At 36.0% G+C, this 23,756-nt stretch overlaps 1 protein-coding gene across 1 annotated transcript in view; it reads left to right on the top strand.

Moving 5' to 3' along the window:
* Positions 1-23,756, top strand: part of C3H8orf34 (chromosome 3 C8orf34 homolog) — a 180,483-nt gene that overhangs the window by 110,447 nt on the left and 46,280 nt on the right. The window contains exon 8 of the mRNA XM_075024344.1: positions 9,362-9,497. Within this exon, the coding sequence (XP_074880445.1) occupies positions 9,362-9,497 (136 nt within the window). The remainder of the gene's footprint in view (positions 1-9,361; positions 9,498-23,756) is intronic.

Raw genomic sequence — 23,756 nt, forward strand, 5'->3', positions numbered from 1 at the left:
CGCAGTTTTTATACTCCACAAAGGATGACATACAGTGGCCACCAGGGCATGTGGTTCACATTCTGTTCCACTGCTGTGGGCTCCAAAGTTAAACACGTCCACAGGATTTTCACAGCTCTCATATTAAAGAGCTGAAACCCAAAAGAGGGAAACTTGCAATATTTTAAATAAATTTTCAGTCTGTGGAGTCAATGGCAAATGCCACTTGAGTTCACTGGAGTCATGATTAACCTTAGTATGTCTTGAGAAGCAGAATTATCAGGTAATCTCTGATTTGTTTACAAGATAGTTTTATAGTTCTGAAATGAGATCTTCTGGAGAAATGTGTGGTTCTAATTCATATCCAGAAGATAAGGTAGTGTTGAGTAAAAGGAAATGTATCTCTATGATGCATAAGAGAGTAGGCATGAGCTAACATTACACGAACTAACATGCTGCAATGCCTGATTTATTGTTTAGGCAATAATCTTGTCCTGCAATATTCAGTGAAAGTGTAGCAACCACATGTATTGTATGTACCACTGGATTATTTTCCATTTCAGCCAGCTCTGTCTTGTACTGCAGTACGCTTGTGCAAGCATTGTTGCAAAACCAAAAACCTAATTTTCTCTTATCCAAACCAAAAGCATGAGCAAACATAACCCGATAGTGCACTGAACTGGTAGGTTACACAAAACAATCTAACAGAATAAGCGGCACCTATACAACACCTGCAACTACACAGGTTTTTCAGTAACCAAAAGTTTCTTTAAAAAGCATTTAGTTCTCTTCAGTAAAAAAATTATTGGAGAACTCAGGTTTATTTCGAACTTTATTACCTGGCTAATCTATTGGGTGTGTGGGATGGTTTTAACATACCTGCTAGTTTATCTGCTTGACCCAGCTGGAGAGATAAAATTATATTTAAAAATTTTGTTCTACCCTCTCTCAAAAGACATCGGTGGTATGAATTTAATCAATGAGTGAGGAAGAGCATGTACTGTCAGCTGTGATGCCATTGGTATGCTGATGGTATCCAGCTCAGTGTCTGCTTCTCTGAGTGTAGACAGTGCAGTCTTCCAGATGTCCCAGTGTCTGGCCAAAATAGGGGTAGTGATACAAAACAGATGGTCTCGTCTCAGGACAAAGCAGAGTTGACGCAAGCTGATAGAGGGATGGAACTGGAAGAAACAGCAGAGCTTCAGTTGTTGGATGCCATCTTACACACTCCTCCTTATCTTTGATTCACAGTTAGCAGAGGTGTTGTGGTTTAACCCCAGCCAACAACTAAGCACCATGCAGCTGCTCACTCACTTGTCCCCTGCCCCCAGTGGGATGGGGGAGAAAATCGGGAAAAGAAGTAAAACTCATGGGTTGAGATAAGAACGGTTTAATAGAACAGAAAAGAAGAAACTAATAATGATAACACTAATGAAATGACAATAGTACTAATAAAAGGATTGGAATATACAAGTGGTGCACAATGCAGTTGCTCACCACCTGCCAATCGACACTCAGTCCCTGAGCAGCTATCCCCCCGCCTCCACTTCCCCCCGTTTATGTACTAGATGTGACATTACATGGTATGGAATACGCTGTTGGCCACTTTGGGTCAGCTGCCCTGGCTGTGTCCTGTGCCAACTTCTTGTGCCCCTCCAGCCCTCCTGTTGGCTGGGCTTGAGAAGCTGAGAAATCCTTGACTTTAGACTAAACATTACTTAGCACCAACTGAAAACATCAGTGTTATCAACATTCTTCTCATACCTAGCTTAAAAACATAGCACTGTACCAGCTACTAGGAAGACAATTAACCCTATCCCAGCTGAAACCAGGACAAGAGGTAACAAAGAGGGCAGTTGTCCCTTTGCAGTTAGGCAGAAGACCAGTAACAAAGATCCACAGTTTGCTTCTTCTAGTTTATTAGCTAAGAGTTTTGGTGATTATCATGGAATTACTGATATGTTACTGTCTCAGTCAAGACTTTAATGCACCTAGAGCTTACTATGAACTTTCACATACAACATACTAAGTATCTTTTGCTAAATGTGCCTATGCATGCAGAGAGTTTAGAGATTTCTTTGCTTTCTGTCTGCCTGCCCAAACCGTCCAGTCTGAGATCACTCATATATAAGTCCCTGAATTAAATCGAACTTTGCTAACACAAGAGCTTGGTCTGCAGCCGGGTTCATTTGGTTATAGTGCTTGACTGAAAAGCACTTTTTAAAAATGGGAGATGTGCTAATTTCTTGGTAGAAAATTTAAGCTGTACAAGCATCTTGTTTCTTACTTAGTGCATTTCTCTCTTCATGGAGAAGATTCTCTGAAGAACAAGTAAGGTGTTTGACTACATTTGGAATTTGATCATTTTAATTAAAAAAAAAAAAAAAAAAGAATGAAATTGGGGAAAGAGATATTTCCACTGTAGGAATACTTGATCTAGATAGGTTTATGGAAGAGAACATACAGATGCTCTAGTAAGTGGCACTCCAGAAATGCTTGTACTAATTTTCAAAAGCAAGCTGTTGGAAGGTTCAGTGTTACTGGAAATGTTTGTAGTTTTTATGCTTTGCATCAACTTTCATTTCATAAAAGGTGTATGAATTTCCACTGGCCTCTTGACAAGCCAGCCAAGCTTAATCCTGCCAAGGGGCTGGTAGAGTAAATTAGGTGGATGAAAAGAAATATGAATGTGGCCCTCAGTGCAAAAATTGATTCATACAAAGCTAAACAGTTTAATATCTTCTCTGACTGGCTGAAAATTCACTGTAGTTGCTTTATGTTTAGTGAGGTGTACTACTGAATTAATGAATTATTATTCATCTTAGATCATTTTTGCAAAACTTCAGATAAACAGCATGCAAATTATTGGTTTAAGTCAAAATAGATTTAATAAAGAAAAACGTAAGTGACAATGTAATGTGAAATTCAGTATTTTGGATATATATTGTAAGGAACATCTGTACTACATTAACCAAATACACTTGAAAAATATTATGGCTGGCTCCTCTCTGTTAGAAAATAAAAAACCATACTGAAATTAAAAACAAAATGAAACCTTTTATTCCTTTCTAATGCTTTGATATTTTTGATATGGTTGAAAAAAAGCTTACTGATTTAAACACGGCTTATTCTATTATTATGACAAAGCTGTTTTGGTGGTTTGCTTTAAGAATGCAGAGTTGGACTGAGGTCTGAATTGCATATTCAAATAAATATAGTGGTTGCTTAAATAAATGACATCAGAATTGGAGCTGATTAGAAATATTGATCAAAATTTGCTTTTAATTTTAAAAGTTTTTTTACTTAAAGGTAAAGTGCAAAGAAGAAAAGTTTGCCAAGGAAAAACATTAAAATACATTCCTTTAGATGCCTTCTGAAGTCCAGAATTTCTGGTTGTTTTGTGGATTTTCTCATGACCTTTTTATGCTTCTATATTATTATTATAGTGCAAGTACTTTTGTATAATTATGGCAGTTGCAGTAATGCATTATAGAATGTGATGTAACAAGTGAAAGATTCTAAATTTTTTTTTGAAATGTAGAAGTAATTAATGTGCTCAAATCAATAGTAGATTCCTGCTATTATAAAAATAAAGTGTTTGAAATAATTCTTTAGTACTGAATGAAACTACCTAGTTGATAGTTTAAACCAATATGTTTGAAATTACTATTGGTGTGCAGCAACAGTGGTTATATAATCAGTTATTGTTGCTGAACCAGTGGGTGAGCAGTGGTTATTTGGTGATATTAGATCATTTGTCGTAGGATTACCAGTAGGGAATGATAAGAAGGCATGGTGCCAGTTATTTTCAACTGTGGTTATGGACTTTCTCAGTTAAATAAAATGAGACTATAATGTTCCATTCAGTCAGTAGTTTGGGCAGTTGGGATATCCAAGACTTGTTTTATAAACTTCATCTACCTGATTTGAAGCAAGGATCTGAAGCCCAGGCACTGCATCTTAGAGACGCTCTTATCCCCTAAGTCAGTGCTCCATCAGTCTTCCCTGCAAGTAATTTGTTTTCTGTAGTAAACAAATATCGCACCTAGTGGAAAAAGGGAGAATAAGCAGGAGCCCTGTGGGCCAGTGCTTAGTGTAGTTGCCTAAGATACTGAAGTGTGCTCTAATGAAACTAGAACATCTTCATCAGAAAAGGCTACCTCCTATGTTAATTCCGGTCCCAGCTTAAAATAGGAAGATGGAGAAACTGAAGACAGATTCCTCTCACTCTTGCTGATTAAAAGTGAGAACTCTAATCAATGATTCATTGTATGTTTCAGTACCTGTGGACAATGCTGCTTTCTGTACTTCCATGTTGGTTTTGTGGTTTTGATTGTGGGATGGGTTTCTGCTAGATTGGCTCTGACAAATCATACAGGTAGAGGTGGACAAGCAAACTCAAGGACTTAGCAGCATTATGTTTCAACTGGTTTTTGGTGGATCCATCAGTGGAAGCACAAACATTAGGGAATTCATTGTCAACTTGAGACGCTTATAAAGTAAGATGTCTTCAGAACATTGGGTTCAGGAATCTAAAATGTCTCTAAGGAGTGCAAGTCTCTTGATGGATTTACTTAGGATATTTGCATCAACAGTCTATGGCATGGGTCTGAACTGGGCCGAATTTCGATATTTGAAGATGTTAATAGGAAGAAATATTAGAACATATGCACCAGACTAACAGGATTGTCTACTCCATGACATCAAAGTCATAGATGAATAAGAGGGAACAAATTGAGATGTCCTGTAGCTAGTGTATTGCAGAAGGTAACTCTAGTTTTGCTTCTGTTGAACTAAATGATTAAACATCATTTTCAGGAGTGGAGCATCAAGTGTTCTAGATCAATGGTTGTCTTTGTCTGGAAGCTTAATTCCTGCTTGTCCCAACAGTTCTTTCAGAACTAAGGTGGGATTTTTATTGGGCTCTCTTGGTAAGAAAATTTATCTAAACTAGAGAGGATTGGTTAATGTAATAAGAAACATATAAGTATGACATAAAAAGCAGCATAAAATCCTGGAACACAAGCAGAACTGCTATCAGCAAGTAGGGTTTTCTTGGTTTGTTTTTTTGGGTTGATTTTTTGGGTTTGGGGTGGGGAGTTGGTTGGTTGGTTGTGTTTTTTTTTAATGAGAGTAGTAGAGCGTATTAAGAGTCTGTGCTTCAGTCAGCAATCCTTGACAAGTCAGTGCTATATATGTGGAATACATCAATGTCTATCACCATGTAAGAACACTGCCCTGAGAAATTCATTGCTTCAGAGAAAGATGCATTATTTTACTGGTGGTGCATCAGAATTGACTGGTGGCCTGCAAGAATATAAATCAGAATTCATTACCTGAATTTTTTACGCTCACATGAAGACATTTAGTGCTTTTCTTAGTATTAGACTGAACAGACATTGAGGTGTCATAACCTCCCTAAAGATGAACCAGGACTTTTTCCAGCTTTGCACCCTATACTTCTTGAATTAGTCCTGGGAAATTACTACATGTTTTGTAATGGAGGAAGGAGACAAAAGTGACTGGATCATATCAAACAATGTAGCACATAACCTGATTATGTGAGCCTTTTGTGCAACTGAACTTTCACTGCATTTAATAGGAGTTTTGCGTAAAAAGAGCTCTGTCCTTAAAGTGAATGGTGTGCAAGTCTTGTAGATGTTTGTAAGATGATTCCACACCCTGTCATCCCAAGACATTAAGCAATCTTGCGGTTTCTAGAATACTTGGCATTAGTGCCCCTTTCCCTCTCCCCAGCCCTTCCTCCCCCCCCAAAAGGAAGTAAATAATTACAAACAACATCCTATTTAAAAATACTACCTTGTTACTGGGCTATGTTCTTGTTTAGCTGAAACAGATACCCTTTTCCCCCTTCCCTTTTGATCAAACTTGGCTATAAAAAAATCACAAAGAATTTAGCTTAGTGTGGCATTATTATTAATATAGAAAACATCTGGTTCTGTGCTATGCTATATTACATCTGTGATCTTTATCTCACTTCTAAGTATTTTCGTGTATTGTTGTTATGGCAATGCATGAAGATTGCAGCTGTGTGAATTTATTTTGGTGAAATGCTGATTTGAGAAAAATGTAAGGGTTTTTTGTTTGGTTTGTAGGTAGGGTTTTTTTACTACACAGAACATACTTAATGGAAATTGCGATAGGATCAAGGTGGGGTCTAGACATACCCTATTCATGTAGAGAATAGCAGAGCATTAACATTAAATCAGAGAAATACAGTGCACAGTCATGCATTAAAATAACAAATTTTATTAGCACAAGTGAGATTGTTTCATTTACGTGAACTTCCAGCTTATCACTGTACAAAGACAGGTAACAATTTTCTAGGGATTTGAGACGTTTCACAGTATTCTTGTCTTCCATCACATAAGCAGTCATCAACTTGGCTTTTCTTTCTCTCTTTTCTCAGTGAATTACCTCATTGCTGCTCAATAAAATCACTGAACCGCTCAGCTGTATCATCACTAGTCGGTCTAGCAAAGAAAACAAAGAAAGAGAAAAGATTCAGTGGTCCAGACCCTGTAGCAGAATTGACTTCTCAATGAAATCCTTTTTTGCTAAGACTGATTCTTTCCGATGTTACATAGAAACATCTGAACCTTTGGAAACCTTTTTTTTATTCTTAAAATGCATTATTGCACTCATTGTTTGTATTTATTTTAATAACATCTTTATTTATGAACAGATATTCTTCTGCAAAACATGCATCAATTATTGAGCAATATATATACACACACACACAAAGAATTTAGTATTAAAATTATTGTGTGATTTATTGTTGGTTTGGGTTTTTTTTCTTTTTAATTAAGGGCCTTGAATAATGAATGTGGTCAATCAGGAAGATTGCCAGATGGCATGTAAACTTGCTCACAACTCAAAAATTCCCATCCAAAGTTATGGGTATTGGGAGCCAGGCAGCTTCTCAAAGCCCAGTTGCTTTAGTGAGAAGAAAGTGCAATATCTGCACTGTAAATTTGAGGCATCCAGGAGAAACTGAAATCATTCAATACTGAGGCAGAATAGCAGTAATCCAAGTTAAATCAAAAGCTGCAGTTATTCTTCAGATTTGGTAGATGGGGTTATACTTCTCTGTCTAGCTGGAATATTAACAGCTTTTTGTAGCTTACCATGGACAAATTCCGTCCAATGCTGAATTAGATCAATGAAAATTCCTTGAGAAAAATTAACAATTGTATATGATGTAGTTGTGTTTGGTTTTTTTTATATCTGCACTGTAGCAAGCACATTACTGCTATTGGTCTAACAGCATGTGACAATAAATCAATACTGCATAATATTCTGCCTGCTTGTCTGTTAGCTACAACTATAGGCACCTCTGAAATCCACATTTTGTGCACAAAGTTTCGCTTAGTTTTCTCTTGAGAGAAAAATGTTGGTAGTTGACTAAAAATGAAAAAAGACATGGGTTTGATACACAGATTCAAATATAAAAAGTATGATAAAGGGCAGCCTGTGTCATCACTGTATTTGAACAGTCTTAGTTGTCAGAGAGCCAAAAGTTAATCAAGCAGAGAACAGTTGAAAACCTCATTTAAAGAAATCACATCTGTTTAGGGGAAAAAAAACCTGAGGCATATGCTTCAATTTCATTTAAACTGTAATCCATCCAGTGGTTTACATCGGTTAAAAAAATATGGAACTTTTCACACCTCTTTAAAGCACAATTAAACTGTATTTAATACATAATGTGTTCCGAATATGTAATACCTTTTCTGAAATGACTCACAGATGATTGATTTCATGATTCTTTATCATACAGCCTTCCAAGTCCTTTGAATTAATTTGTATATTAATCATAGATGAAATTTAAAGGAAAAGGTGTGGAAATGGTGTAAATAGATGCCAGAAGCTTCAGTGGAACTGTCAATTTATACCACCAAGCCAACAAATTTTGCGAGGGAGGAGAGTTTTCTCAAGCAGTAAAACAAAACCTTACAGATAAGAAAATCTAGTTCAAGGACTTCAGTCACAAAAGTTTCATATAAGTTTAGCCTTGCTGTTCTTGGATGTTTCTTATTAAATTGGGTGTCTCCCCAAAAGACTGTTGTTAGCATGGCATAATCCTGACAATCTGACCATACTGCCCAAAATTTGAAGCACAGTGGTAAGAGTACTGTGTATGAACTATGGAGGACAACCAGAAATATTTCAGGTAATGATTCAGGGGGTTCTCACTCTTTCATGTATGAAGAGGAGCCTAGTACTCCACTGTGTGTCTATAATGACTACTTGTGTATTTTAAATTCTAGCTGAACATGGCCTCTTCTGATTTTAAAGTTCTCTGTGACTTTTCCCCATCTGATGTTGGGATTTAAAGTCTGCCTTTATGCACTTTCTGCTCCACTCAGATCCTTTAACATCAGGTTTCTTTCGTAAACATAAATATATGAGAATACATGTGTATACATTATCTGAAAGACATTTTAATTAGATGATCACATAATGTATACCATAAGCCACATGCATCAATTGGTACATAGAATGGTTGGTACTCATTTAATAGCAGCTAGGTAGTGTTTTGCTTGTTTACCTTTCAGCTAGAACCTAACCAAATTATAAACAACTGGAAATTGGGCTTTATGGATACATTAGGTATACAGAACTTGTCTATTTTATGTTAGCAAAAAATACACAGATTATTCCCAAAGAATGTCCTGACTGTAAACAAGAGAATTCATTTACAGTCTAACTGAACTACCCTATTCCAGTGTGGTCTTGGGAAAAAAATTCTCTGAGACCCCCAGCTGTCTTCCTGCAAAATGGGAATGATTTTACAGTAGTAGAAAATCTAGTTGTTATTATTAGAAGTTGCCCAAATATTACAGCAATATAGTGGGTGTAAGTGCACATCATGGTCTCTTTCAATGTGATATATTGTATCTATTTCACATTTTCTGGGTCTAACAGAGCACTTTTATTTTAAGAATATTTTTTCATCGCTAAGTGAATAGATGATGAAAGAAATCAGAGGAGGAGCATACACTCAAAAAATGAATTTTCTGTTTGATATGCCCTATGTCAAATGGAGCTATTGGACAGCATCTCTTGATGACAAGCTTTTTATAAATGAATCAGAGAAATAAAGATTGAAAAAATATGCAGCACTGTTTGAAGTGGAAATGATACTGAATACTTTTCAAGGAACCCCTTGTAATAGAGTGTTAATATATATAAATAAAAATCTTCTCAAATGTTTTTTCCTATTATTATACAAGTAACTGTGTGTGTTTTCATCCTGATTTTTTGAGTTGTTCTATTCTTTATTGATTCTACAGGTGAAGCACCTTTATTGCTACAAAATTTAATCGTGTGTTCATCCAGTCATTCTGTCTTGTTGCAGAGGATCTTGATGATCTAAGAATGGAAGGAGTAACAAGTGTGATGTCTTCTGGGAGCAAATTCAATCAAACTCGAAGTGCTCATACGTCTGAGCCTCAAGCAAAGGTCACACTGAATATCTGTGCAAGATGTGCCAGGTAAAAAGCAAAACAAAACCAGATCATGCTAACCAATACATTCTTTTCCCCAGGTTTTCAGCTACGTGTTGTGCTTATGGGCCAGGTGATGACCTCTCCTGTGCTAAAGAAAAAATAATTACTGAGCTACTGGCTACCCTATGACCTCTGGCATTTGGGTTGTGCAACTTATGTTTATGCTTGATATATCGCATCAACAATGAATCAAAGAACATAGTCTTAGGCCTTACTTCACAGCTTGAAACTATTTTAAGCCTTTCTGTCTCTGAATTTCATTAGTTATTTGAGCTTCTGTGGTTTTTCAGGGGATGAATCAGGGAATTTAAAGGTTCAAATCCAATTTGAAAAGCACCTGTATAAATGGAGATTTAGTTGCACAGGTGCAGTTCAGGATTTCAAATAGTTGCTTCTTAGCACTTTATAATCTCATCCTGTTTCACCTCTGAGAAACAATTTAATCAAGTTGAACCCCTTTTTATTTTGACAGCTGGAAATAATTCTTGCATTTACAGTATGAGGGCCAAATAAACAGGTTGCTATTCCTGTAGCCAAGTCAACTTGAGAATGCAACACTAACAGAAACCCCTTAAATTTCCTAGATGCATTCTTCTATGTAGACAAAAGCTCATTTGGAGAAAGGATTTAAGCCTGTTTAAATGACAAAACTAGCCTTCTCACCCTTCTGTTAATGGTTCAGATTAGCAAGAACAATACAGAGGCATGCCAATTTTATCTGCCTGCCTCTGCCAATGGCTGCTCTATTGTGTAGTTTGAGAGGGGATTAGCCGCTTGTAAATAAAAAGCAACCTGTGGTGAAATTAAGTCAAAAGTTTGGCCATATGCCACCCTACGTTTCTACTTTTTTCCCATTTTGCTTGTAAATTACTAGTTTTAAAAGGCACTTATGTAGGAAGAGAGGCTTCAAAACAGTGATGCTCTGGGACTGTATCTACAGGCATACCAAATCACTCGTGCAATAGCATCTCCTTAGCAGGGTTGTGGAGCCTCAGGGAACTTCAGCTCACAGTACTGTCAGAGCAGAAGTGACTGGACAGCCTTGTAATTCTAGAGAATTTTGCTGTCAGCAGTGTGGCCTTATGCTTTAAGAAAAGAGCAAACACACTACTCATGGGATTCTTCCCAATTCACTGGGAACAAATTGTTTATGTTGTAAAATGTTTCCAAACAACTAGCTACATGAAAATGTGGCACCTTTTTTCAACTGGCATCGGTTGTCCATGAATTAATAGGTAGAAAGGTAAGGAAAAATAGAAATGTTAAGTTTTCTACATGGTCTTTTTGAATTTACATAAAATCTTGTATGGATTACTATGAAGGTTAATTAAATTTTAAATTCCCTAAAGTAGCCGCTAACAGCAGGTGCCAAGATACTATATATTCTCTCAATCCTGCACACCAGGGAACAAAGGGCTTAGATCTTGAGCCAAACCTAGCAACCTTGGCTATTGCTATTGTCCTTTAACTAGCTGTAGTATATGACTCTGCAGTCTAAAATATGATTTGTGAGACAAAGATCTCATAAAATGCCCTTTTGTCACTTCACTTATCAGAGAATGCAAAGCAGTGCTTTATTTCGCCTATACACCTTAATTTCATACCCTACCCTGTTTAATGAAGTCAGCGAGCAACTGCATGATACATACTTGACTGTGGTTCTTTTCACTTTTGTTGCAGTTTAGGAGTTTCTTTACACTTTGGAGGAATCAAAAAAATATAGCATCTCATCAGTAGCAAGGGAAGTCAAAAGAGAGAAATGGGTATTGCTGGTGTATTCAGTAGTGATGAAACTAGCGTTTATTCTTCAAGATGATGCAGTCTATCTATTCTTTTGAAGCGTTCCTTCCTTCTTACTGAGTCTGAGGACAATTTTCCACTTTTACTTCAAGAGAGAGTTATTAGTGCAGTTAGCTCTCTCTTTCGATACCTCCACAGCAGATTTGTCCAGTGCCTTCTTGTAGCAGCTGAAGTAGTGGGTAGAGAGAGTTGCGTGAAGCAAGTGGCTTCAAGGACACAAAGTTAGGTGTTTTTCCTGTTTGATTCCAAGAGCAATTCAATTTTCTGTTACTTGGTGATACAGCCATTGAAAATACCGTGCTATAAAATCACAGCCTGAGTCATCTCTATGAAAGATTCTCAGTGTTGGCATTTATCTCCATTGGTATGACAAAGCCTAGTATTTATTGTAAGGTCATAATACAGAACCTATTAGTATATTTATTTATTTTAGAAATGATTTTTTTTTCATATTTTCTTCTCTAAGTAGTCTTGTGTGCTGTACAGTTTACATAGAAATACTATGGGATTTGGTTGTAGGCACATTTGAATACAGTTGAAAAACAAGTCAGTGTAAGTTGTTGTTATGCATACTTTTGTTTACAATTAAACAGGTGTCTTTCCTCTTAATTTTATCCATTTTTTTTTTGATTGTATAAAGTGATTTCAAATGAATGGAGCTATTAATGGCAGTAGGTGTTCTGCAGATAGTAGGGCTTGTCAAATCAGATTACCAAATCAGGTGTGCTGAAGGTATTTTAGCTCTCTGTAGGAGGAATATGGCTTTTTACTTGAAATTTGATTGGCGGAGTTCCAGACGTTGGGAAACATGCTTCTTGGCTCAGACGAAAAGTTTAATTTTACTCTTGCATTTGCATAATCTAGTTCTTTCACCTTGCTGGGTTTTTTTTTTAAATGCTCTGCTCTGATTACTCTCCAGTCAATTTACCTTCTATGATGCCTCCTCCAGAAGGTTTCTCACTTCTGCGGAGATGTTGGGGCTTTTCTGAGAGGGATTTATTTAAACAATTAGAGTTCCTCAGTACTAGCTTTAATGTAATTTGGCTTAAATTTTTGGGTCTCACTTGGAAAGGACAAATAGTCTTATCAAAGTTCCACCCTCCTTCTTCATTAAAATTGTGTGTAATTTTTTAGACCCTTCTGCTGCTAGGATTACATTTTCTTGCCCTACATCATTAGAACTCCCTCGTTATTTGAGAATTAGAGAGAACAGGTCTATGGCTATGTGTGGGTTACTTTAGCCTGAGAGGAGTGCTGGTTTAATTCTGTATGCCAATTGAGAGCACCTGCAGTAGGGTACAGTGCAGCGATATGTCTTATCTCTTCTGTGGCTTCTATAGCTTCCTACAAATGGGCTAAGCATGGGAGTACAGCGACCTGTGAGATGAATGGACTAAACCGTTTCCCCCATGCTGACATATTTGTCATTGGACTTCATTTAACTCCGGTTTAGCTCCTTCCCTTTGTACCACTCAAATATATGAGAAAACCAGGACCCAAATTCTAGAATGTAGTAATAGGAGGACAATACTAGCAGCTTCTGGTTCCCTCTTTCTCTGTCAGTACAGCCTTATTCCTTTGCTAGTAACTGGCATTTAGTTCAAGCTAGTATCAAATGTCCCATGTAGCTGGTTTTCTGGGACATTCACTAGGCTGTTACTCTGCACAGTAATAGTTCTTCCCTTTGAACTCCCCTATTCTATTTCTGATGCAGTACTTAACACAGTGTCAGAGGAAGATCTTAAAAAAAAAATGCCAAATGGGAGTGACTATAGTTAGACATAAAAATCTACTTTGTTACAAGGCAAATTAAATCCAGTTTACATTGTGGGGAAAACCTGCAATGCTGTTGAGGCACTGCATTTGGCAAAACATTCTCCATTGCCTTAGGTCTCTTAGACAAAAGTAAGAGCTTTTTCATGAATCATAAGAAATGAGACTGAGAATGGACAGAATTTAAACTAGAATAAAACCCCCAACCTTTTAAGGTTTTGGGTTTTTTTTTTTAGAAACTGGTATGTAACCTTCGATGCTGATAATTTCACCAATCATCTTCAAATAATAGATAGATAGAGTTATCACAGCCCAGGTCAGTAATTTTAATAAAAGGTAAAGTTCCTCACCCAGACTTCTAGGAGGTAAAGATGGGGGATGGGGGATTCTTTCAAGCTGTCACACCAAGTTAGTTTTTACAGCTTATGATTAAAAAAACAAAAAAAATCTCCCCCAAACCAATCAACACCACCACCCCCCAAAAAAAAAAAGTAAAACACAGAGAGAGAAAAAGAGAAATAAAAGGAGGGGGTTAATTCTCCTGGAGGATAAATTGGTTAGTAGACTGGGATATAGCTGTAAGAAACAGAGAGCTTACTGTTTTCTGTATAGATGTTTCACACACGATGAGCGAAATGCAGATGGATAACAGCTTTAAGAGGGTTTTCAAATGGGAAAGTAGCTACAGAACAATGTTATTCCCATAGTTGCTCTTGGAGTACAGTGCAAGTTAAGCAGCATATTAAGACATCTAAATAAAGGGGTGACATCATTCACAAGGTGGAACAAAACAAGGTTTATAGATACAGAAAAAAAGACTACAAAACCCCCTGTATTTGGAAGGTTTGCTTTTTGCTATTTAGTCCAGAAAATTAGCAAAGACACTTTTAGTACAACTGATCTGGATTTAGATCATTTGAGCAAAATTATTATAATAAAAATTCCTTCTTCATCTAAGGGCACAACAAGTGTGACTGACTTAGAGAATAGACTGACTCATTCTATAACACGATTTCATGAATCCTTTCTCACATACAGGCAAAACAAATGAATTTCAGGTTTGGCTGATGAATCATAAGACACCCTTGCACATAAGCAAAACTCATATGGGTTAAATAAAGATGTAAATGACAATTTGTAAAAGCCAAACAACAGTTCAATATTTTCTCATGTATTGTGACTTGCACACTGAGCATTTTGCAAGAATTTAATCATGCATAAGGTATAAGATAATATTAATGTACTATTGAATGAATTTTAGATGGTTTTCTTTTTTGTTGTTGTTTTTTTGTTTTTTTGTAGGGACCACCCATTAGCCTTGTATGCCCACTGCCATGCTCAAAAGTTAAATCTTGTTCTTGTGGAGTCTTGCCAATGCATTCCTAGAAGTAAGAAGCTTTTTGTTTTTAATAGCGCAAGGGCTGCATTCATTCTTCTTAACATCAATAGAATACAAAAAAGGGGTTGCATGTGATTAAAAAAGAAATGGGATTATAGAAAACATACTGTGCCACAAGCTTGAAGGCTTCTGAACAAGAATGTTGGGAAGGAGCACTAGTCGCATACAAATGTAGGTTTGAGATGCAATATTTTAGTTACTATTTTAAGATTAGCTAGAGCAAAAGCACAATGTCCTAAGGCCTTTTAACATATTAGAGGAATCAAATATATAGATGTGAACAAAGTACATCTGTACATTAAAAAAGTAAATGTGGGTTTTCTAACCATCACCATTGGGATGTGGATTATAGTTCAAGTGTAGTAACTTGTGTGCTTGAGATGCCAATGTAAAATAAATAAGATGCTCTTTGCATACTACCATTTATAGATCCTCCAAAACTTGGTTTGGAAAAAATACTCAAAAATTCTCATGTCAGTTTGCCTTGCCTGTGTAATTTTCCTTGTTGCCCTGCTCATCATCTGTATCTGACTCCTTTAAGATGTCTTGTCCTCCAAACAGTCTTCAAGTTAGCTTGCTTATTTACCAAGACCAATTAACTTTTCTTTAAGTATCTGGGTTTTTTTACAATATTTTAGTAAGTCTGGTTTTCTACAGTGTGGTCTCCACCATTTCCATGTGTACTTGGGACATAATCATATAAACTATATGGTATTATGTGAAATTTAAGAAACACATGTAGGTTCTCTGACATAGACCACTGGACTTCAAGCAGATCTTCATGACATAGAGCCATGAGGACCATGAATGTGTGTGGGAGGAGACAAGAGAATTGAAGGATGTAATTTGTCATAAATTGCAGAATAATGGAGGAAATAATGGAACTGTTGTCTGAATTGGCCATGATGTATCTCTGTAGAAGAGAACAGGAACTAATTGTTTGGTTGGGGAATTCTCTGGTGTTAATCTAGCTTTGACCATTTTGGATTCTTACAGAGTAAGAGTTTGTATGGAGATGCTTTATCTGAGTATCACAAAGCTATAACAATACTAATGAGACTTGAGGTCATTAAGAAGCATTTGGTGGAAAAATTGATAATGAGCTGTGCAGAAAATAGTGTCTGAAGCTTGACAAGTGGATCTCATTTAACTATCAAAAGCAGAAAAGCTGAAGACTGTAAATAGAGAAAAAACTGCTGTTAAACAAGCCATGTTACTGTATGTACTGTCCGCAGACAACACTACTGAAACTTCAGACAACAAAGAGAAAAATTAATGAAATTAATTACCCCTGTGAGGAAGATCATAAATACTGACAAAAGACCACATTTAAAAAGCAGTTAAAGATGATGGGCTGCTGGAAGATTTTTTCAAGTGAAGGAAGGAAGCCTAGTGAGCTTCCTCAACTTCAGCTGTGCACTAGATCCCTTCTTTATTGTTTATGGCTAGTCTGATCTCATTGTCATTGTGTTCCCTGCACAGAAACCATTGGGATGGCTGACTTGTCTCTTGAAACAGGATGGGTTCTCCTATCTTGTCCAGGCACGTAATCCCAGACTAACTCCACAGCTGGGGATGGGAAGGTGTCAGAGAATGGGTGCTGTATCATGCAACATTGGGATAGAGTCTGATCAGGTAGGGTGCAGAAGAGGTGCAACCTCTGACATCCCATATAGATGCCATAGATCCTGAAAGAAGGGAGGATGCAGAGTTTGCTGCTGGTGTGGTTTTTAACAGGTGGTCTAGGTTTATGTTCTGCCAAATTAGACCAAGCCATCGCTGTAGATGCTTCTGCTCTGTTTTCAGCAGACTGCTGTTAAAGTCTGAGTGTGAAGTCTTTCCCAGGCTGAGCCATTTTGGTGTGACTCACTAAAGGGAGTAGTACCTTGAAAATGCATGCAGGACTAAAAGGTGTTAAAACTCCATGGACTGTTTTCCCCTTATCCTGGGCATATGTAACAATACGTGGTGTCTGGGTGAAATGATAAAAGGCTATGCCTACATTGAAATCTGGCAGGGAGATTTCTGCTTGTGCAGAAATTCCTTAGCTGCTACATGTATTGTCAAAACTATTCAGTGATAGCATCTGCAGATGCTAATTTAGAGGTGGTTCAGGTATGTTTACATGAACTATAATCATCCCTTTAACTGCAGTGTTAATATAAACCAAGAGGTGATGGAATTAGATAGAAGAGAACCTGTTCACTGGGAGTATAAATTTATCTGTTCCTAACAGAGGAGTTAGGAGTAGAGCACTGTGTATGTGACTTCAAAGGATGTCTTTAAATTCCTTTTTTTCTTTATAGACTTTATCTTCCTTCCTAATTAAATGTTTTGTGGGGAATAACCTACAAATAGTGGATCCTGGAATGCATATGACTAGAAATTGGGAATTGAGGAGAATAAATGATAAATTCTGATATAAAAATTGTGATATACCATGATATATCTGTTTGGAAAACCTAACATTAAATTTCTTCTTTAGACCTGACTGATAGTTTTGATTCGTCTTTCTCCTAGCTTTCTTTGCTATTCCCCCAAAATCTGTGTAGATTAAATGTATAGTGAGTATTCCATCAGAGCAGAAGGTACAGAGCATCCAGATCACCTGCACCTGAATCTTTTATTATGTTCCCCACTAAGTTCCATTTTTTCTGTTTTTTATTGACCACTTGATTTTGAGTCATTATGACCCCCTTTTCCCTGGTAGCTTTATTCTCTATGGTGAATTTTAGGTAAATTTGTCCTTTTGTACATTTAAATGGCTTTTGATTTGTCTAGAGTGCAGCCTTTTACACAGAAGTGTAACAAAGAACCCCCTAGGATTTGTATTTTTCTTATTTGTGGGTTTTATAAAAGTTTTTAGTCTTTTTCAGTGTGCAAATACCTTTGAAAGATGTAATCTTTTAAAGGAAACAGCTAATTTCTGTCTAATCATGCAGCAGAAAGGTAGGAAACAGGATGATATGTCATACAATTTATATTTCTAATTAATCAATAATACATGGATGTGTCAGAAAGAATAACCTCTCAAATCCTCCATATAATCCCTGGTTTGGCTCAGTACACTGTGATGTAATACTGGGGAATGAATACAGGTGTACATGTGGTTTGGTACATGTATTTGCATAAAGAATAGTTTTTGTATGTCTGCCCAGTAGTGGTAAGGCCAGCTTAGTGACTCAGTTTCTGGCAGAAACTTCTGGTTTATTAATATCCCTGAAATCTGGGAACAAATTACTTCAAAGTACCAAGGGAAAAAAAATGTTTCCAGACTAAAGTGGTTGGTACAGAAATCATTTTGGAGGAAGAATTCTCTGATTGGAGTTCATGCACAGAATGTTAGGAAGTTTATGTCTTCAAATGTTACCAAACTTTTTGATTATGTATACATATTTTTTTCTTTCCCCTCTTGCATTTCATATTAGCTTTCTGTCTGTGTACTGCTATTCTTACAGAGGAGAAAGCACTAAACGTTCCACATGACTCGTGTCACTATTTTTCATTCTTTTTTTCCTTTATTTTCTTTTTTTGAAACCTTAGTTTTATTGGACCTCTTGTTTCAAAGAGCTGAATTTTCCTCATGTTTGTTTGTGCTATCTTCACAGACCTTGTCCTAAACAAAGTGTTTTATTTGCATCTTTTTCCTTTTAAGAGTGGCAAACAAGCAAATGAAACTCCGTATAGTAGTGCTTTATAGCTTTTAAAAATATCCTTTCACTTTGGAAAATTGTGGAGAAAACCCATTTTTTCCTTTTGCTACTTAGAACTTCTTATAAGATAGAAAAATGAAAAGAATTACAAAGAAAGAAAAAGTTGTGGCAAAAAAAACTAGTAAAAAAATTTTCATTTGGCTTTTTGGCTGAGTTGAATCTGGACAGTGATTAATTTGCCCAGCTTTGATGCAAGAGTTTTACCAGCAAGACCACAATAGTATCTTCATTGTCTTCTCTTGATTTTGTAAGTGTTAAATACAGCTAAAATAAAGCACTTTATCTTTCCTTTTCTGGAGCGGTATACCAATTTGGTGTCTTGTTCTATCAAAAAAATAGGAAAACACTATAGAAAAAAATAATTCAGAAAATGTTTTTACTGGTCCTAGTGGTTATCAGAGACAGAGAACATAATTTTTAAGAGTTAATAGGCTGATTTGCTAAGTTGTCAGAGTAACACACTGGCTTGCCTTTTCTTTCACTGACTTACATTTCTGTTGAACATCTTACTATATGCAAAATAGAGAATATCTGTGTGATTTCAAATGATTTTTTGAGTTCATGGATCTAAGTTTGACCTCTAAAATGCTCAAGATATTATAATTTTTAATCCCAAACCTTAATTAGTTTTATGGCAAACTCCCAATGAATGTGTCTTTCACAAGAATGGCCAAGGTCTCTCTATTTTCAAAATCTTAACTGTGTCTTGGGAAGGGAACAATATAAGACAGGAGATTTATATCAATTGCTCAGACAGAAATCCCAGGAGGATCAGACTTCTTTCCTCCCTCTTTTTTACCACAATTTCCTACTGATAAATCCATAAAGCAATAATTTCAGACCTATCAGAAGTTTCACAAAATACTATGATAATAAAAACATCATCTGTTATCAGAAATTATGTAAGGTGTGAAGAAACCAGTATTTTCAGATGAAGCATATATCTCTTTAAAAGGAACAGTGTGTGTCTGTGTCCTTGCATTACACAGTATTTTCAGATGAAACATTTTCCTCTGAATTTGATATAACAGCTATTGTATTTCCTTAAAGGCTGCACGTGTGGGGTAGACTTGTTGTTTCTGACATAAATAACTGTCAGTCAGCATAAGAGAAATGGAAGAACTCTGTTTGAAGAAAGATAAGTGCTTGCGTGTTAGTGAAAATAGACTTATACTTGAAATGTGTGCACTAGGTACATAAAATTTGCATGTGAATTGCATCTTACACATATATACTAACGTATTGTTCTCATGATAGGACTGGTTTGGGAAATGTGGCACCTAGTGTGCCACGTTCATCTGCAGATAGCCCTACTATAACTTTACTGACAGGGAATTAGTATCTGGTTTTGGTTATGAAGGAAGAATACAGTAAAAGATGCTGTGAATTAATGATTTGTCACTAGAACATCTTTTCTAAGAACTATTGTTCAACAGTAGCTATATTTTTTTTTTAACTCAGGCTGGTTGTAAAAAGATGGAATTGGTATGAGGAGGTTGGTACACTTGTAAACATTTAAAAATGCTGTTGAGAAATTCTAAGAAAAGTAGACTTAAAGGATTTTTTCATTCTTTTGCATGTACCAGTCTTGATTTGTAATAACGAAAGCAGTAGGCGCATATCTGAAAATGAAATTAATATTATTTTGTATAGTCTTGAAAAATATTGTACTGTCTTTCAATTTAATAGAGGGTAACATCCATTTCATCCTGTTCTTCATTTCTAGATCTTGTCAAGACATGTCTGTCTTTTCCCCTACAAAACACATTTAACCCCCTCAATAATTTAAAAAGACAAGTGCTTTCCCAAGCCTTTCCCCTTCCTTTCTCCTGCTCTCTTTGATGTGTGCTTTGCAAGCTAATTCTTTACTGCAGTGTTTATAGATTCTTTCTGTTTGGTGCTACACTGTGATGTATATCAGCAATAGCAGTTGCTTCTGGATGCAAACGATACAGGGAGGAAGTCAGGAGATCATGAGCTTGGGGAAACTTGCTGGTCATAATTTGAGGCTCTGGATAACAGTTTAATATAGCTCTTAAAGACACACATGCACACACACACACAAAACTCTTTCACAAGTCCTAGAAAAAATGGTTCACAGAGGAAGAAAGAGTGTTAAGCCTGAAAAGACTGACAAAGACTGTAATTTTTCTCCTGTGAGATAATGGTTTGAAGCCAGCAGCAGATAAAAGATTGCCATAAGAATAGCTTAATTCCCCATCTTGTAAAAGGATTAGATAATTCAGTCTCTTTATGGATTCCTTACTCTGGGAAACATATTTCCACTTTTGCTTCTCCTCAGAAATAGCTGCAGAGTGTACTTATTTAAATGCACAAAGGCCTGCATTCAGACATTTTGAAAGGCAAACAGCACACAGAAAAGATTATGTTGCAGGCTGTGTCAATGTGTAAGTTTTGCTCAGCAAGTGGATATTCTAGTTTTACCAGCTGAAAACATTCTGGTTGTGAATTATGTATTGGTGATATGGAAACTTTCCACAAAAATCTTCAAGACTAACTGGAAAATAATGCTTTTAATTTGCAGAAAGAGAATGGACTTCAACCAAAATCCATTTTTAACTGTAGTTTTTCTGAATTTTCAAATAATTTGGTGTGTTTCAGTGTGCATGCACTTGGTGTCCTTAAGAAAGTGAGTGCAAAAGTAAGAAACAGACTGTGATCTGAATAGTATCAGTGAAAATGGAGTTATTTTAGATTAACTGTATCTTAGATCAGGGTGAAACTCAAAGAATATGAATGCTGTATATCTCACATAAATAGAATTGATGGTAGTAAACTCCTGCCTGAGAGCCTTGCAGCACTTCTTTGAAATGGATTTAAGTGAATTATAAATCTCTGTTGGGGAACATGCTGAATATGTCACTAAGTTTATATTCCTACATTTTATTCAGAAATTTTGTTAAATATCCCTATTTATTCATGTAGTCTTATAGTTTAATTTTGGAAACATCTGCCATCCTGGATAGTGTTCTGCAGGATAATCCAATAGTCCTCGTGCTTCATTTCTCTTCAATGCAGAAGCTTCCTGTATTTTGGTCTATGGTAAAAACAGAAGCTATGACACTGATTTTTTTAATATAACAAGGTGACATGCTGCAGAGCTTTCCCATTATTACTTCAGACTTGAGAGGTGCCAGCCACTCTCATTACTCACTGAATGCACAGTCCTCTGTTGTTTGCCCTCATAGATCTAAGACATTTTTCTTCTGTAGTTTATTGATCTGAAATTTGTATAAACTTCTTTTAAAATATAATCTTTGTTAGGAAGCTAGAGTATGTAGCTAAAGCAGATGGAGAGTTTTACCAGCAAGAGTACTTTGCCTGTACATTGTTTAGTAATATTTATTTAATTTAATTTTACCATAATATTAACTAGCATAGTCTATACTGGAAAACTGCCATCTTTTTGTCTCCGTACCTGTGAATACACTAAGAATTTTGCTGGCACAGTTTTAACATTTTTATTTTTGTAAAAGACATTAGTAGAACGAATGGAATAGGTCAGAAATTCCTGGCTTTGTATTTAGGTGCTGGAGAAGCTTTGGATTTTACACCAGTATAAAAGAGTGCAGAACTTGTGGAGACAGTAAGTCAAGGTACATGAGATCAGAATTTGGATCAGTATGTTTGAAAACAAAGAATGAAATAAACTCACCATATTATAGGCAAGTCAGGACAAATGATTATAAAGCTTGGAGTACTGTTACTGGTGTGGTGTTGAGGTTGCTAGGGAAAGGTGCAAGAAAACATTCAATGCAACCTAAAGCATGTGGGGGCTTTCAAGACTTTTGTTGTCTGATCTCTGTTGCTATAACTTCCCCGGAGTTATGTATTTGTTCTAGGGAAATTATAATTCAGTAGTACAGTGATATCAGAGAGAGATGTTAGATGTAGATGTAATGTTTTAAATTACAGAAAGGAAGCAAATGATTTGAAAGAGAAAAAAAAAAAAAGGAAGTCCAAATAAGTCCAATTTATCCTTCTCTTTATCTGTGATTGAAATTCCCTTTGGTTGCCAAAGAAACATCATCATGTTATATTTTTAATAAGTTTCTTTTGTTAATAAGTTCATGATATTCATTAATCTTACAAAATATATGTTACAGTTTTGGATCCAAATTAATAACTACTTCATAAAGAAACTAACTATAAATCACTGAAGTATCTGTTGGGTTGTTTTCAAGAGCATCGTTAACCTACTTTGAAATAATTTAAGCAAAATCAGTGATTCAACATGCCAAAATCTCCTTAATTAATATTCTAAAACAAACATGACACTATTTCTGTTTTTCAGAGTTGAGAACTTTTCTTTGCGGCTGTAGCCTTAAAAATGTACATGGTCTTGAGTGAATATGAAAACAGCTTTACTGCTCTTTTTGCTGAAAGATTTAAGGATTCTTTGCTGAACTTTCCCCTACTTCTCACCATATTTATCTAAAAGAAGTCAGCTGAGTCTAGCAAAGCAGATCAGGAATTTTCCAATGAAATGTGTCTTCTTTAGGAAATAATGATTCACAGAAACCAAAACGTTTTACAGAAATTGTCCAGATTCAACAAAATTTAGCTGACACAGGGCAGAGCAGAGATAAAGGCTGGAGCTGCAATTCTCAGACATGTAATTTCCCACTTCTTTCTCAGGGAGTGCCCTTTACTGTCTTGGAGCCCCTGGAGGAATTTTTCTTTATTAATAAAAAGCCAGCAGAAGCATTTGTATTGTCTTGAAATAAGAGGTTTTCAGGATTTCTTCTCATGTGGAATTTCAAAGTTTCTGTTGTTCACCTCTGGGGAACATCAGAATTTGAGCAAATTTATCCAGCTCTAGTTCGCTATGTTTAAAAAGAAGTCCCATAGTCATGTACCAGAATTTGAAGGCCAGCCACATACACAGTAATTCTGTAACTCATTGCCTGTAGTTTTTTATTTGGGAATTAAAGGAGCGTTTGTCCAAAAATGATAACCCTTATTCTGTTTGGGTTTTTTTGCTTCATTTCTGGAAGGAATAGAATGGGAATTTGGTTATCTGAGTTCAGTGACATATTTCTGGAAGACTATGTCAGAATAGTATTAATCTAAGTATAATCCCAATTCCTCTGTCTGTGAGTGAACAGTCACCCTCCTCTGAAGGTGAATCTCCACTCCTGTTTAGTATTTGATTTGACACAAAAATTTCCTAAAGCACAACCTCTACTATACAGTAGCACAAGGCAATTTATGATGCACATACTTTGCATTAGTAGTCTACACAAAGAACAAATACTAAAGAGCATATATCTCAATTTTAGCTATCAGAAACATTTCCATTTCTTTGTTTTCAGGATCCTTAATTCCTTCTCATTAGGCCCTGATTTTAGAAAGTACCTATGCTTGTGGTTAAGTGTTTTTAATTATTTTTATGAATCTGATGTAGTCCTTTGAAGTAATTTTTTTTCTTCTAATCCATTAATATTGTGAGAATGCTGTTCACCAGTGAACTTTTTTTTTTATTGTAGTATTATGCTATAACATGGAGTTTAATCTCATTTACTGCTAATTTTAAGA

Source organism: Buteo buteo, chromosome 3 (genome assembly GCF_964188355.1).
Source record: "Buteo buteo chromosome 3, bButBut1.hap1.1, whole genome shotgun sequence".
Taxonomy (NCBI): domain Eukaryota; kingdom Metazoa; phylum Chordata; class Aves; order Accipitriformes; family Accipitridae; genus Buteo; species Buteo buteo.